Source organism: Giraffa tippelskirchi, chromosome 1 (genome assembly GCF_054371585.1).
Source record: "Giraffa tippelskirchi isolate mGirTip1 chromosome 1, T2T-mGirTip1v1.2.pri, whole genome shotgun sequence".
NCBI lineage: Eukaryota > Metazoa > Chordata > Mammalia > Artiodactyla > Giraffidae > Giraffa > Giraffa tippelskirchi.
Genome location: NC_137275.1, coordinates 77,521,020 through 77,539,304, shown reverse-complemented (window position 1 = coordinate 77,539,304; position 18,285 = coordinate 77,521,020). Strand labels below are relative to the sequence as shown.

Sequence of the window (18,285 nt, the reverse complement as noted above, 5' to 3'; positions counted from 1 at the left end):
AGGAAATACAAGCCTGTTAAATTCAATGATGTTTGTACCAGTATCCTCAGAAAATAAGGGAAATAAATAGTAAGGAAACCTGGTAACTAGGTTATTTTTAATTTATTATGTGTTTTCCTTATGCGGAACACTTTATTGGCTCTCTATTTTAAAAATACAACATGAAATTACTTCTTACTATTTTTCCCAATTGCCATCAAGGAAAGAAAATTAGGGTGTCAGATTTTCGAGAAGTAAACTTGAAATATATTAAGTACTTTCCTCTCAGGGTTCTATATTTATTGATCTAAACATCAATAATTGTTCTTAAAAGCTTTGGAAGGGGTAGTGTTCTGGTTTACTAAAATAGATCATGGCTCAGATTTTCTTTGCTAGCAATAGCATTAGAATTTTAAGAGTATAGGAAATTGAGGCAGTACATATTTGCTTGAACCACCCTACCTCCTTGGGAGGAAGCCTAACTCTGGACATAAACATCGTATAAATGGAAAGATCAAGGGATATGAAATCCAGTTTAGTTAACCATATATGCTGTGTGGCAAATTACCTAACGTTTCTGATGTCATCTATGAAAAGAGTAAAACAATAGTAAACTTACTAGGATGAAAATGAATGCTATGCACTGGATGTTTGTGTTTCCCCAAAAGTTATATGTTGAAGTCCTAATCTCAGTGTAATAGGGCATAGAGGTCAGGACTTTGGAAAGTAATTAGATTTAGATAAGGCCATGAAGGGGGCACTCCATGGCAGGATTAGTGATTGTTTAAGACCTTAGCTTGTTTACTTTATGCCATGTGAGAAAACAGTGAGAAGAACATTGTTGTTGTTATTCAGTCACTAATTCATGTCTGTCTGACTCTTTGCAACCCCATGGACTACAACATGCTAGGCTCCTTGGTCCTCCACTATCTCCCAGAGTTTGATCAACCTTATGTCCATAGAGCTAATGATGCTATCTAACCATCTCATCCTCTGCTGCCTCCTTTTCCTTTGTCTTCAATCTTTCTCAGTATCAGGGTCTTTTCCAATGAGTTGGATCTTCCCATTACATGACCAAAGTATTGGAGCTTCAGCAATAGTCCTTCCAATGAATATTCAGGGTTGGTTTCCTTTAGGATTGATTGGTTTCATATTCTCACTGTCCAAGGGACTCTCGGGAGTCTTCTTCAGAACCACAGTTTGAAAGCATCAATTCTGTACTCAGCCTTCTTTTTGGTCCTACTCTCACAGCTGTAGATGACTGCTGGAAAAACCATAGCTTTGACTATATGGGCCTTTGTCAGCAAAGTGATGTCTCTGCTTTTTAATATGCTGTCTAGGTTTGTCACAGCTTTCCTTTCAAAGAAGGAGTGCCTTTAAATATCATGGGTGCAGTCACTATCTGCAGTGAATTTGGAGCCCAGAAAAAAATGTCAGTGGTTCCACTTTTTCCTTTTCTATTCACCATGAAATGATGGTACCATGATCTAAGTATTTTAAATGTTGAGTTTCAAACCATCTTTTTAACTCTCCTCTTTCACCCTCATCAAGAGGCTCTTTAGGTACTCTTCACTTTCTGCCATTAGAATGGTATCATCTGCATATCTAAGATTGTTGATATTTATCCCAGCAATCTTGATTACAGCTTGTGATTCATCCAGCCCAGCATTTTGCATGATGTATTCTGAATAGAAGCTAAATAAGCAGGGTGACAATATAGAGCCTTGTAGGACTCCTTTCTCAACTTTGAACCAGTCCATTGTTACATGACCAGTTCAAACTGTTGCATTAATCTCTTCAACCTCTGTTAGGTCCTTACCATTTCTGTCCTTTATCATGTTCATCCTTGCGTGAAATATTCCCTTGATGTCTCCATTTTTCTTGAAGAGAGGTCTAGTATTTCTCATCCTATCATTTTCCTCTATTTTTTGCATTGTTCATTTAAGAACTTCTTATGTCTCCTTGCTATTCTCTAGAACTCTGTATTCAGTTGGGTATATATTTCCTTTTCTCCCTTGCCTTTCACTTATTGTCTTTCCTTAGCTATTTGTAAAGCTTCCTCAGGTAACCATTTTGCCTTCTGTCATTTCTTTTGCTTGGGAATGGTTTTGGTCACTGCCTCCTGTACAGTGTTACGACTCTTCATCCACTTTTCTTTAGGCACTCTATCAGGTCTAATTCCTTGAATATATCCATTACCTCTAGTGTATAGGGCTTCCTTGTTAGCTCAGCTGGTAAAGAATCTGCCTGCAATGCAAGAGACCCCGGTTCGATTCTTGGGTCAGTAAGAGCCACTGGAGAAGGGATAGGCTACCCACTCCACTATTCTTGGACTTCCCTGGTGGTTCAGCTGGTAAAGAATTTGTCTGCAATGCAGAAGACCTGGGTTCGATCCCTGAGTTGGGAAGATCCCCTGGAGAAAGGAAAGGCTAACCACTCCAGTATTCTGGCCTGGAGAATTACATGGACTGTGTAGTCCATGGGGTCACAAAGAGTTGAACATGACTGAGTGACTTTCACTTTTCTAGTATATAATAATAAGTGATTTGAATTAGGTCATACCTGAATGGCCTTGTTTTCCCTGAATTTCTTCAATTTAAGCCTGTGTTTTGCAACAAGGAGCTTATGATCTGAGTCACAGTCAGCACCAGTTCTTGTTTTTGCTGACTGTATAGAACTTCTCCATCTTCAGCTGCAAAGAATATAATCAACTGATTTCACTATTGAGCATCTGATGATTGTTCATGTGTAAAGTCGTCTCTTGGTTTGTTGGACAAGGGTGTTTGCTATGATTAGCGTGTTCTCTTGACAAAACTGTTAGCTTTTGCCTTGCTTCATTTTACACTCCAAGGCCAAACTTGTCTGTTACTCCAGGTACCTCTTCACTTCCTACCTTTGCATTCCAATTCCTTACGATGAAAAAGGATATCTGTTTTTGGTGTCAATTCTAGAATGTGTTACAGGTCCTCATAGACCTGGTCAATTTCAGTTTCTTTGGCAGCAATTAATGGAGTATAGAGTTGGATTACTGTGATGTTGAATGGTTTGCCTTGGAAATGAACTGAGATCATTCTGTTGCTTTTGAGGTTGTACCCAAGGACTGCATTTCAATCTCTTTTGTTAACTATGAGAGCTACTCCAATTTTTCTAAGGGATTCTTGCCCACAGTAGTAGATATAATGGTCATCTGAATTAAATTGGCCCATTCCCATCCATTTTAGTTCACTGATTCCTAAGATGTCGATTCTCAATCTTGCCATCTCTTGCTTGACCAGATCCAATTTACTTTGATTCATGGACCTAACATTCTAGATTCCTATGCAATATTGTTATTTACAGCAGACTTTACTTTCACCACCAGACACATTCACAACTGAGCATTGTTTCTGCTTTGGCCCAGCTGCTTCATTCTTTCTAAAGCTATTATTAATAGCAATTGTCCTCTGCTCTTTCCCAGAAGCACATTGGAGACCTTCAGACCTGGGGGTGTGGGCTTTCTTCTTCCGATGTAATATTTTTTTTGCCTTTTCATACTATTCATGGGGTTCTCCTGGCAAGAATATTGGAGTGGATTGCCATTTCCTCCTCCAGGAAAAGAACATAGCTGTCTGTAAACCAAGAATTGAACCAGCTGGCAACTTTGTCTTAGTTTCTAAAGCTGTGGGAAATGTCTATTGTTAAGCCACCTGGTCTATGGCATTTTGTAACAATGACCTGAGCTTACCAAAGGAATGAGGTAATCTTTGTAAAGGCTGATAAGATGTGGAGGCCTCTTTGCCTTGAATTTTGTCTTCAAGAGGAAAAAGTATGTTTGTTAGATTAAACTAGTGAAGTCAACAGGGCTATACTACACATTCTCTAGAAGGAATCATGAGATCCCACATTCTAGATTACTTACTTAGGTGGAAGAAACCCACTCTGTATTAAGAATTTTCATTGTTTTAATTTCTATGGGAAATTTTTCAGGTCTGAAATGAAGTTCACTGCCTTCATTCTTTTTTCATAGACAACACACCTGGAAAATGGTATCTTTGACAAATACTTCTGGGCTAAACTACTTGGTACTGAGCAAGTGGGTTCTGAGCAAGATCAAATTTATTGTAAAAAATAGTTGGTAGATATGCTTATGGTTCTAACTATTGGTAAAAGAACTTGACACAAATTGAGATATAAAAAATAAAAATTTGGCACTGGTAATGTATAATGTTAGGAAATTTCCCTGGTGACTTAGATGGTAAAGAATTTGCCTGCAATACAGGATACCCAGGTTCAATCCCTGGGTCTGGAAGATTCCTGGAGAGGGGTATGGCAACCCACTCCATTATTCTAGCCTGGGAAATCCCATGGACAGAGGAGCCTGGTGAGCTGCAGTTCATGTGGTCACAAAAAGTTGGATACAACTGAGCGACTAATGCTTAACTAATGTATAATGTTTGAGAAATGGGATTCTTTGTTTAGTTGGTTGGCAGCTGGCTGTTTTCTTTTATACTATGGTGCAATTCAGCTTTTTATAAGAACCCAGATTGTTCATATTTTCTATAATCCCTGCTATGTGTGTAGACATAGCCTAGTGTTGGCATGATAAAATTAACACCTGGAAAAAGAACAAGGGAAAAAGTTTCAATTCTAGGAGGAATAAATTACCAAAGAAATTTTATCTCTGATTGAATTAATTGGGGTTAAAAAAAAAACCAAACATACTATTAATAAAAACCTGATAATAAGGCCTAAATAGAGTCAAGTCACAGAATGCAATCAAAATACTAGGATAAATGAATCAATGCTATATTTAAATAGATATATCACCAAGGAAAAGTCTCAGGTCATGGGGAATGTGATTTAGGGATGATAAGGGCAATCATACACTGCACTTCGACAGTCATCTTCCTATCTTTTTCCTCATTGATCTACATGGTGATTTAGTGGAGTTGTAAGTGCTGTTTTGAAGCACTTTCTACTTCTATAGATATTTGGAATTTAAAGTTTTGAAAGTAGAAATGTGGAACAAAATAAAGTTTATAAGACTACACCCAGTATTCCAGGTTACCCACAACAATGAATTACTACTTCTTAAAAATGAGAAAAGTGATAATAGATGTGGATAATTGTGGAGAAATTGTACTCACCAGACTGCTCCTGCTATTCCATCGGTAACTAAGGTGCTAAGAAAGGTCTTGGGAGGACTAGTGGACTATGATCACTTATCTTGGTGATGTGGTCCTCAAATACATGATAATAAAAAAGAAAATCTTAACTCTTTTTAGGGGAAGTAGTATCCCTATGAAACACACATGAGATAAGTGAAACAAAATGTGACGTTTCTTTGAATTCAATTAATTACTTTGAATTCAGTAACACTCAGAAAATTAATGACGACAGGCTAGGATGAAATCTTGGAAAATACAAGTTGTAAAACACAGGTTCTCAACCCACATTAATTAGGAAAATCTTTGCAAACATTTTAAGTAAATATGAGCACATCTACAAATGTTTATTGCTGACTAGTGGCTGGCTCTTTTATTTATATCTCAACCAATAAAAAACAAAACAACTTAAATGATGTGTGGCCCTATGTCCTCATCCTGAGCATATTGATATTGATAGATTCCCACCTTTAGCACTGCAGCTACAGTTTCATGGTGTCACCTGCACAAAGACTATGGTGCTTCAAATAAGAAAATACAGTTTGAGAGTGAATAATTCTGCTGTGCCTGTGTTAGCATATAAAATTATTTGAACAAAATCACTGAGTTCATAGAAATATAGTTGCATGTTCCAATAATTTAAAAAACGAAGACAGTTTATTTCAGGTGGAAACAGCTTTTTCTCAAGGAATATCTCCTCTTACGTATCCTTTAAACACATTCTAAATTCAGAGGAGAAATCTGCAGCAGAAATTTTACAGAGTTACTTAGGCTTAGCTACACATACAACATGCACAGGAAACAGGAAGGGAAAGAAAAGACAACCGCTTCCGTCAGAAAAACAAGCACTTTTTCCCCCTGGTGTCATGTCTTTGGATATGTACTGCCTTGGAGAAATGTATAAATCATTTTTATACATGGAACTGTCTTAGAAAACTAGAGATTTTAGTACAAAGAAATCAATTTGTTGAAAGAATGCCCATGTGAGTACTCTATATACACAAGAGAAACTTACAAAGATCCCCTGTTTTACAGTTACTGATGTACATTAGCATAGTGGGCTTACAACTTCTCCAGGCCTGAGTTACACTTAGTATTACAAATAATATTATAACAATGCTGAAAATACTGATACAAAAAAGCTTTAAGATGGTATTTCCAAAAAATATCCTTCCTTTTAAAATTGAACTGTTTAATCCAAGTTTTCTTTTTGAATGTTTCAGCTTTAAAAAAGGTTTTTCAAGAAAATACTAGCATTTAAAACATCTCTTAAAATGTCTATTAAATGACAGATTTTCTTAAATAGATTATTTTTTTTTTACAAAGTATAATTCAAAAGTCTATCTTCCAGGAAAGCAAAACTATAAACTCCAAAAGTCCAAATCAAAAACATTATTATTTGTGATACGTAGTTCTTCCATATCCTGGGAAAAAATCCTTGATTATTTTACCGTGCTAATTTATTTACAGACTTCAAATACTCTAGTAACACACACCAACTTTCAAAACAAATGAAGCTGAATTCCACAGTTAATAATCACAATTTTTCTATCATTTCATAAATACCGTTCAGCCCAAAATGCCTATCCGAATGAATTATTGTAACGTGTAAGGTATAGTGGGAATTTCAGATTGCAGTGTCATTAAGCCAAGCAAATTGCAGTGCGCATTATTCTCTTTTGGCAGAATTACAAATACACAAAGAAAGAAAACATTTGGCAAACATTTGTCTTGGATGCACATGTGTTCTCCTTTGGAAAACCAAAATTACAAGTTTAGTGTATCCACTAAACTCTTTACTCTTATCAATTCTAATCAAAGTTTGAAAAGTGGTCAGAGTTTAATAGTTAAAGATAGCAGGGGGATATCTAATGTCTTATCCCCAAAGCACAGAGCTGAAATACACTTTTGCTTTAGGAGATGCATTTCAGCATAGCTTTAATTTTAGCAGGTTAGTCAGATGCCATGCTAAAATGGCTATCCCAGTTTCCATTTATTCATTTCATGAATTCTGTCTGTTAGAGTGCAAGGAAGTCAGATCATGCAGCAGGTATGACAATTTCAGTTTACATAAACTATGCCTACTATTGATTCAGTAATTAGCTTTTATCTTTGTGTAAGAAAATTGCTGCCCTGATTCCTACTGGTCATTTAAAAATTATTTATTAATTTATTTATATAGCTGCATATAGCTCTTTTAATTAAACATAAAGGAATTATTTATCTCATGTGCATTTGCATATAAAACATTACACCTTGTTTGTTAAAGAGACATATTTGCCATCAACTGAGTTCAGTATTCCTGCTAGAGATTTATTTCTAAGATTAAATCACCAAAGTTTCCATATATTTTATTTTTTCCTGTAAATCTAGATGACTGAATATACAAAATAGTGTAAACTGGGCTACCAAGAAACTGACTTTCTATTCCTCTTTTCATCATGTGGTCATCGAAATGGGTTAATGTATATAAAGCAAAACTGGACACAGATAAAAAAAATTAAGTGAAAAATACACTAAGACAAGGAAGGTGAAGTAAAATAATTTTCTTAGAGTGTTCCTTTCGTCACATTGTAAAAAACGAAGGTGATAGAACCAAGACAGTGACTCAAAGAGTGTAGCATGTCATGCTTTCTGCATCATTTGACAAAATTTAGCAACATTCCCACCTCAGTGTCTTATGTCATAGTACTTCAACATCAATAGCAAAAACTAAAAGCAAATTTTTTCGAAGATCAGAGCTGTCATCCTCTATTTGGCTAGCAATTACTCAGTTTGAAATCCTTTGTGAACTAGTGTGAACTAAACATTTAGAGGATAAAAGAAATACTATTTCCCCCCTTAATCGTATGGCAAGATAAGCTTGACTGTATGTAATAGAGAGACAAACGCATCTCTGGGTTACATGCAAGCAAGCTTCATTCTTAAATAAATACACTACCAAATATAAGACTTTAAAATCCCTCTTTTTCTCTATTAACTATGTAATTTAAAATTTCTTACTATTCCTTTATCTATTTATTCCTCACATCTATTTTCACAGTAACACCATTAAGTGAACAGAGTGCTATTTGATATTACCTTCTGAAACTTCAATGCATATCAGTGACTGATGAAGATAAGAGATAAATTTTATGGCCTGTATAAAACAGCGAGATGGTCTCATTTATTTTACATATAGATGATAAAGTCTCCAAAGCTATTAAACCTAATTCAATTAACATGCTTGAACCCTCGTTCTAAAAAAAAAAAAAATGTAAAATTCTTTGTTTATAACTAAAACTAAAAAGTAATAAGAAATACATGAAAATTTAAACATGAGCTATGCACGAGAAACACTAACCATCTTATCCTACCCAGAGACAGGAATAGGGTGATTTCATTACCCATCCTGCTGGCCCAGAGTCTGCAGCTCAGTTGTGTGTAAATTGTGATGGAGGAAAACATTCTTCCTGCTGTACATGTGTAAAGAAATTGGCCCTCTTGGCGGCTGTCCAAACCTCCCTGTAAAGGTTGGATGCTGCCGGGCTGCAGCAGCTTGGTCCTTTGGTTTCTCTGAGAACGTGGCGAGCCCTTCGGTCTTAGCTGTTGGCTTCATAGAGTTCTGCCCTACGGTGGCCCGTAAATTCTGGGTGACTTCTGACGTTAGGGTCTCATAAGTTCCTCTTGAGTGTTTGATAACTTCGACTAGTTCTTTGTCCTTCAAAAAACTGCTTAGACATAAATTGGGGAGTTGGCAGGCCTTGCTTTTGTAGGGGCTTGTCTGGTCCACTGCTGGGTATCTAAAATGGTCCTCGGTGGGAGTATGCATTATTTTTCTGTCCCTTGTGCTGAGATTTTGGCTCACAATTCGATTTCGATATGTAGCCTGTGGTAAAGACATGGAAAAGAAAAGATGCTTTCAAAAAAGTATGTTCACAGCATACACACAGAATACAGAGTGGTGTTTTCACATTTGCTTCCAAAACCCTAAGTTTTCAACTAGACTTTGCAAAACACCAATGGAATTCTCTCCTCTTTTCCATTAGATTAAATTTCCCAGCACATTCCTACTATAAATAGTGGTCAAATGAATGATTTAATCACTATTAACTATCTTGACTCTAAGAAGCATTTATTAAAATACTTGTTTAAACAGCAGTTTTAAGTTGGCAACAATACTGAGAGGAAGGTATAGAGATTTTTCGTACACGCTTTGCCCTCAACACATTCATAACTTTCCTCATTAGCAATATAATGGTGTTACTTTTTACCAAGGGTGAACCTACATCATAATCACCCAAAGTTCATGGCTTACCTTAAGGTCCACTCTTGGAGTACTACATTCTATGAGTTTGGACGTATTTATAATGACATATAACCAGTATTATATTATCATACAGAGTATTTTCACCACCCGAAAAATCCCCTGTGCTCTGCCTACTCATCTCTCCCCTCCTACCCACACCACTGGCAACCACTGTCTTCATAGTTTTGCTTTTTCAGAATGTCATGTACTTGGACTCATACAGTATGTAGTCTTTTCATATTCACTTTGTTCACTTAATAATATGCATTTAAGGTTTCTTGATGTCATTTAACAGCTTGATAGCTCATTTGTCTTCACAGTTGAACAAAAAGGCATTTTGAAATTTATTTACATAATATCCTAAATTTAAATTATTCAGTTTTCTCAGAGAATACATGTTATTTTAATAAGTAGTGAATATCCATATATGAAGCTTTACATCTTTCGTTGGATTTAATATGCTTTATTTATATGAGTGTGTGCTCAGAGTTATCAATATAATAATTTGTACCAGCAGAGTGATAACCTAAAAATTTAAGCAACTAATGAAAGGTCACTCCAGTGACCTACAGAGAACACTTAGAAGAAATCTCAGCATGTGTTTCATTTAGACTTTTGGATGCATTTTATTAATCAAAAGCAGGTCCAAGAGTATATATCCATCTTCTTTCTCACAAGAGGTTTATACTCTAATGATAGATAGAAGACATAGCTTATCAAATCATGTGGTAGGGGAAGCAAAAATTACAGGCTGGCACCAGAATTCCTCTTGAGGAAAGAACTGTCTTGGTTTAGAAAAATATACTGACTAGCTGGATTACTGTTCTGGTGGCAAAAATGAAGGATTTATTGTTGCTAAAAGAAGGTGGGAAAAGTGGAGAAAGAATTGAGAGAGGAAAATAGGGCACAAGGCAATAGGCTAGTACAAAATATGCTGAAGGGCCAGTGAAAATCTCTGTGTACTTGACCTCTAAATGGCCTAGTTTTTAAGTACCCAACTTTTTATTGTTCCCTAGAAAGCCATTTCTTCAAGCCTGATCTCTACTTTGAGCCCTAATTTACTTATCCAGACATCAGCACTTTGATTAATTAACATTCCTAGTCACACACACACACACACGCGCGCACACACACACACACTTTATCTTTACTCTGCAACTTAACCCAAAATTCTCCTTCTCAATAATGGTACCACTATCAGGCCAATACCTATAAGTCACCTTTGATTTCTACTTTTCCTCATATATCCTGTAATTCAAGTCCTTGCTGATACACCACAAAGAGGCAACTTCAGCTCATCTGCTTCTCCTATATCCAATCTAAGCCTCCTGACCCAATTCTCTGGTACATATTAAGCATTTAATAAATATTTGCTGAAAAAGTTTCTCTGCTTGATATATGTTTATAGAAGATGTATTATATGACAAGCATTTTTCTCCTTCCCTTACATATGTATCCCTCACAAGAGTCTTTTGAGGTAGCTTCTGTTAGTTCCATTATACAGACTAGAAAACTGAAGCACAGTGAGTTAATATTCTACAGATAGTGTAGGTTTGCAGTCTGCTTGATTAAACACCAATTCATTCTCTCTCCCAGTATTCCCATGAGAATATTTCTAAAATGTATCACATTTTTCTAAAATAAATTTCATGCAGAAACATACTGTAACTTAAACTGGTGCTTCTACATTATTATTACTGAGATGAACCTCCAAATTTTTTTGTAAAACTGAGGTCTATTAGGGGATCTTACAGGTGTCCTTACAGGTGATTTCAGATTGAGACATTTTGCTAATCATATCTTTAATTTTTTTTAATGTTTGCAGTTTTTGATTTGTGGTTACTTATACCAGATCCTCTCCATTACTTCTAATTTGCCATTTTAACTCTTCCATTGATTTCCAGTAAACATAGGCTGGTTATCTGGTTGTTTGAAGGAAGCATTGTATGACTTACAGAAGATGTTTTGGAACTTTTCTTGGGAGTAAGAAAACAAAATATTTTGATTCATTTTTCAGAAAATTTTCTGGCTTTTTCTTGGCTCTTTTCCATAATGTAGGTATTTGGACCAACATAGAAATGTGAGATTTTATTTTCTCTTCATCTTTGTGACTTGACTTCTATAAGATGCTTACTTAACCATAGAATCAGTTATTGACAGATCTTCAAACACTGTGTTTGTTATCACATCCAAATGTTAGAAAAACCATGGGAGTAAAATACTCTGAGAAAAAAGTTTGTTTCAGAAAAAGACAATGTTAAATTCATTATAAAAATATTCCTATTTATATACCTTTAGCTGATGCAAAGAACTGACTCATTGGAAAAGACCCTGATGCTGAGAAAGATTGAGGGCAGGAGGAGAAGGGGACGACAGAGGATGAGACGGTTGGATGGCATCACTGACTCAAAGAACATGAAATTGAGTAAACTCCAGGAGTTGGTGATGGACAGGGAGGCCTGGCGTGCTGCAGTCCATGGGGTTGCAAAGAGTTGGACACGACTGAGTGACTGAACTGACTGACTGACTGCCTAGGAAAGTTGAGGAGAGGAGTGGAAACTTCTTTTCCATTACTTTAACATTACATTTGGGGAAATGTTCATTGTTTTCTTTATGTGGTCATTTTAATCCTTCTGAGATATTACATTAAATTGAATATGCAGTTTTAATAAGATGTATTGAAAGGGATCAAATAAGTCAATCCCACAGGCAGCTTCAGTGCTCCTTCTCTGGTATAAATTCTGATACCTACAAGGTACATGAGCATCTACCATAAAAAGAAACAAAATGAATGATCTTCCAATTTCTTAAAAAGCATATTTAAATCACCCATTCCTTTTTTATTTTTAAACCATAGTTTGCTTTTGACACCTTAGACTTTTTTTTTCTTTTTAGCTCTTGAGATGTTCATCAAGAAGTCCAAAGCTCATGATGTACATGGGTGATGCACAGCTCAGGGGCTAGTGGCATGAATTTGTGGTCAGACATAGAAGTGTTCCTTTGCTGATCTGATAAATATTTACTGACCTCTACTGAGAGCGAGGTTCTACATTACATAATGGGAAATGGTACTGTTCATAAGAGAACCAGCACCTACATTTATGCAGCTTTGAAGTCTAATGGGAGAGTCAACCAGAATCAGTTTCTAGCTAAGTGACCATGGCAAGTAACTTGTCTTTCCCAAATCTCCAGTTACCTCATCTGTGAAAGAAAGATTGGTCTTCATACCTGTATCTGTGTACAGAATTATTGTTGTGATTCAATGAACTACCTTGTATAAAATACCTAATATCACATCTGAAGAATAGTTATCTTGATGAGAACAACAAAAATAAGTAGAGTACCTGTTGGTTAAATGAAGAAAGCAGGGTCTGCAGAGGCAGAAGTTAAACGCTATGCAATTAACTATCTCAGGTAATCACAGAGGAAGATCTGAAGCTAGGATGACTCCTGAGTTGTCCCCAGTTTAAGCAAGTGGTTGTGAACCTTACACTCTTGTATCAACAAGTTATTGGACATTGGTAATCTCTAGGAAAGGGGTGTAACCATGAATGAATAGGCCATTTTTTTATTTTTTGGAAACGAACTTATTTGAATGCTAACTAACTTTCTTACCAACTGAGAAAAGGAAGGGTTTAGTTGTGAAAGTGTGTGTGTGTTTGTCATTGGATAATCTGGCATAATGGAAAGAACCCTGAACCTTTGGTGAAAGACTGTAATCTTGTGTATGTTGCTGTCAAACTGTATGAACTTCGATGAATAAATTAATTTTTCTGGGCATTGTTTCCAAGCCTATTGAAAGAGATGACAAAAATAGAAGATTCAGAGGGATCATGCTGCCCAGGGGGAACCTGCAGTACATATACCTAGCCACATCTTTTGCAAAAGCAGAATTAAATTTCCACAAGCTAATATAATTATGTTAAGTTTTAGACAGTTTAGTTCTCAAACAGTTATTTTATTACCTTTCCTTAGAGTTCATAATAGAAGATGAATGGATGGCAAATTTAGTGATTAATAAGTCAATATTGAAGATTATATTAAAATCTGTTCTTTACTTCCCTGTATTTTTTCCTCTCATTTCATCAGTAGAGTATATAATCTGCATTTCACTGAATTCACAGTGACTGATTTTAAAACACATGATTATTTTACATACCACTAAGAAAGAAATATCTTATGATGATAATTAAGAACAAAAACCACTCTCCTTCTTTATTAATGGTGTGATCCATTCATCAGTCACACCAGCCTCTCATTCAAATTTCTTCTTTCTCCACTTTCCTTTCTTAGGTTTGATAGATAGTCCTTTTGCATTTGTCTCAATAGTACAACTTCATTTATGTGTAAGTATATTCTTTCTTTTGATAAAGCATTTGGTTTTTAATTTAGAGAGAATATGGAATTGAAGGCAACAATATTACATTTTTTCACTAATAACAGTTACATATAAAATAATACTTGCTATAAAACCAAATCATAGTAAAAACTTTTTGAAAATATTATTATTGGTAACTTAATATATGCAGTGCATACACTGCATATAACTGCATCGAAGAAAGGACAATATGAAGCTATGATAAAAATGCACATGTACTCCACTGCAACATGGTTGAAAGCATTAACTATAAGATTTATCCTGATTTTAGGGGTTTTTATTACATTTAAACATTGTCTGATATCTGATATAAAGTGGACATACGGTAATTATGCCAATGTGCATAACCCAATTTTCATTGAGACAGGATGTCATGATGATAGAATTAACAAGGAGGGGAGTCATGTTTCAATCAGCAATTAATTGTTTATTTTTTTTTCATGTGTGTGACCTACACTGGTAATTGCCAGTTATCAGGCAATGACTTCCTAATTTTTCACATAGATTAAAACTTAGCACATGACTATTATTTTATTTGATTTTTTCAAAAGAAACCAATTATATTGAAGAACATTTATCAAAACATTGAAAAATTAACAGATGTTTGACATATATGCTTATTTATTAATATATTAAATACCCAAATCTAACTTCAGACCTAAAAATCAAATTTTTTTTTTATTTTTTTTTTATTTTTTTAATTTATTTTAGTTGGGGGCTAATTACTTTACAATATTATAGTAGTTTTTGGCATACATTGACATGAATCAGCCATGGGTTTACATGTGTTCCCCATCCTGGACCCCCCTCCACCTCCCTCCCCATCTCATCCCTCTGGGTCATCCCATTGCCCCAGCCCTGAGCATTTGTCTCATGTATCGAACATGGAATGGTGTTCTGTTTCACATATGATAATATACATGTTTCAAAGCTATTCTCCCAGAACGTCCCACCCTCACCTTCTCCCTCAGAGTCCATAAGACTGTTCTATGCATCTGTGTCTCTTATTCTGTCTCGCATATAGGGTTATCGTTACCATCTTTCAAATTCCATATATATGCATTAGTATACTGTATTGGTGTTTTTCTTTCTGGCTTACTTCACTCTGTATAATGGGCTCCAGTTTCATCCATCTCAATAGAACCGATTCAAATGTATTTTTTAATGGCTAAGTAATATTCCATTGTGTATATGTACCACAGCTTCCTTATCCATTTGTCTGCTGATGGACATCTAGGTTGCTTCCATGTCCTGGCTATTGTAAACAGTGCTGTGATGAACATTGGGGTACACGCGTCTCTTTCAATTCTGGTTTCCTCGGTGTGTATGCCCAGCAGTGGGATTGCTGGGTCATACGGCAGTTCTATTTCCAGTTTTTTGAGGAATCTCCACACTGTTCTCCATAGTGGCTGTACTAGTTTGCATTCCCACCAACAGTGTAAGAGGGTTCCCTTTTCTCCACACCCTCTCCAGCATTTATTGCTTTGTAGACTTTTGGATAGCAGCCATTCTGACTGGTGTGAAATGGTACCTCATTGTGGTTTTGATTTGCATTTCTCTAATAATGAGTGATGTTGAGCATCTTTTCATGTGTTTGTTAGCCATCTGTATGTCTTCTTTGGAGAAATGTCTGTTTAGTTCTTTGGCCCATTTTTTGATTGGGTCGTTTATTTTTCTGGAATTCAGCTGCAGGAGTTGCTTGTATATTTTTGAGATTAATTGTTTGTCTGTTGCTTCGTTTGCTATTATTTTCTCCCATTCTGAAAGCTGTCTTTTCACCTTGCTTATAGTTTCCTTTGTTGTGCAAAAGCTTTTAATTTTAATTAGGTCCCATTTGTTTATTTTTGCTTTTATTTCCAATATTCTGGGAGGTGGGTCATGGAGGATCCTGCTGTGATTTATGTCGGAGAGTGTTTTGCCTGTGTTTTCCTCTAGGAGTTTTATAGTTTCTTGTCTTATGTTTAGATCTTTAATCCATTTTGAGTTTATTTTTGTGTATGGTGTTAGGAAGTGTTCTAGTTTCATTCTTTTACAAGTGGTTGACCAGTTTTCCCAGCACCACTTGTTAAAGAGATTGTCTTTTCTCCATTGTATATTCTTGCCTCCTTTGTCAAAGATAAGGTGTCCATAGGTGCGTGGGTTTATCTCTGGGCTTTCTATTTTGTTCCATTGATCTATATTTCTATCTTTGTGCCAGTACCATACTGTCTAGATGACTGTGGCTTTGTAGTAGAGCCTGAAGTCAGGCAGGTTGATTCCTCCAGTTCCATTCTTCTTTCTCAAAATTGCTTTGGCTATTCGAGGTTTCTTATATTTCCATACAAATTGTGAAATGATTTGTTCTAGTTCTGTGTAAAATACCATGGGTAGCTTGATAGGGATTGCACTGAATCTATAGATTGCTTTGGGTAGTATACTCATTTTCACTATATTCATTCTTCCAATCCATGAACACGGTATATTTCTCCATTTGTTTGTGTCCTCTTTGATTTCTTTCATGAGTGTTTTATAGTTTTCTATATATAAGTCTTTTGTTTCTTTAGGTAGATATATTCCTAAGTATTTTATTCTTTTTGTTGCAATGGTGAATGGTATTGTTTCCTTAATTTATCTTTCTGTTTTCTCATTATTGGAGTATAGGAATGCAAGGGATTTCTGTGTGTTAATTTTATATCCTGCAACTTTACTATATTCATTGATTAGCTCTAGTAATTTTCTGGTAGAATCTTTAGGGTTTTCTATGTATAGGATCATGTCATCTGCAAACAATGAGAGTTTTACTTCTTCTTTTCCTATCTGTATTCCTTTTATTTCTTTTTCCACTCTGATTGCTGTGGCCAAAACTTCCAAAACTATGTTGAATAGTAGTGGTGAAAGTGGGCATCCTTGCCTTGTTCCTGACTTTGGGGGAAATGCTTTCAATTTTTCACTATTGAGGATGTTTGCTGTGGGTTTGTCATATATAGCTTTTATTATGTTGAGGTATGTTCCTTCTATTCCTGCTTTCTGCAGAGTTTTTATCATAAATGGATGTTGAATTTTGTCAAAGGCTTTTTCTGCATCTATTGAGATAATCATATGGTTTTTATCTTTCAATTTGTTAATGTGGTGTATTACATTGATTGATTTGCGGATGTTAAAGAAACCTTGCATTCCTGGGATAAGCCCACTTGGTCATGATGTATGATCGTTTTAATATGATGTTGGATTCTGTTTGCTAGAATTTTATTAAGGATTTTTGCATCTATGTTCATTAGTGATATTGGCCTGTAGTTTTCTTTTTCTGTGGCATCTTTGTGTGGTTTTGGAATTAGGGTGATGGTGGCCTCATAGAATGAGTTTGGAAGTTTACCATCTTCTGCAATTTTCTGGAAGAGTTTGAGTAGGATAGGTGTTAGCTCTTCTCTAAATTTTTGGTAGAATTCTGCTGTGAAGCCGTCTGGTCCTGGGCTTTTGTTTGCTGGAAGATTTCTGATTTTAAGATACGTTTTTCTGCAAATGTTCTCTACTTAACCCAAAATATTGTTTACAACTAGAATTGTTCCTGGAGGAAAATAAATACTTGAAATAATTCCTAATAACTAGCTAGAAAAAAGGCAGTAATTAGAAAATTGGCTAATATTAAATAGTATTTTAACAAATCATAAAGGTTACTGAAAATAACAATTTGAATGTAAATAATATATGTATGTGAAAATATGTTAAAGTGAGCCAAAATTATCACTGGTTAGAGTTCTTGTAGCAGGAGTAACTCTTGAGTAACTGATACTGAGAACTTGCCTCCTGAATAAGGTTTATGGTTTCCTACTAATGAGCTTCTCAATCAAGGAAGTAAAACATACAATGCAGAATACTGTATGTTGTACATTCAAGAATAGACACTTTGATGCCTACTTACTTCTACACCCAAGCCAACTAAAATAAAAGTTTCATAAGGTCAGGGACATTGCTTGCCTTGTTTAATGCTGAATCCACTGCTCCCAATAGTGCCTGGCATTTACCAGTAATTCCCTGATAATTATATAGTCCAGAGAAGAATTGACAAGCATAAGTTTTATCAGTAAGGAAAAACACATCTAATATGATACTTTCTTTCTCTTGACACTTTTCTCTTGTAGATGAGCTGATGACTCTGATCTTTATGAATTGCTATATTACCTGGATCTTAAACTACCAAGCACTGGTAGTATATATTTTGCTTCCTTTCTTGAAAGCAGTGGGGAATGTCAACTTTTCAGGGATGTTTTTTCATCTTCAACTCCCCTTTAGTTGTACTTTCCCCAATAAAAAGCAAGACCTATATGTTACTATAAAATATACCTGGAAGAAATAACAAACCTTTCATAGCCACAAAAGCAACATGACATCATATCTAAAGTACTAGATATCAAAGCAACTGGAAAAAAAATCTCTTGCAGTATATTTTTTCAATACTGTAGAAAATGAATTAAAAAGGAGTTATTGCACAGCAGCACTTCTTAATCTCTCTCTTCTCC

At 35.5% G+C, this 18,285-nt stretch overlaps 1 protein-coding gene across 1 annotated transcript in view; it reads right to left on the bottom strand.

Moving 5' to 3' along the window:
- Positions 1 to 5,761: 5,761 nt before the first annotated feature.
- The window catches only part of CCSER1 (coiled-coil serine rich protein 1), a 1,336,256-nt gene continuing 1,323,732 nt past the window's right edge, over positions 5,762 to 18,285 (bottom strand). The window contains exon 11 of the mRNA XM_081594745.1: positions 5,762 to 8,991. Coding sequence (XP_081450871.1) covers positions 8,506 to 8,991 — 486 coding nt within the window. The 3' untranslated portion in view covers positions 5,762 to 8,505. The remainder of the gene's footprint in view (positions 8,992 to 18,285) is intronic.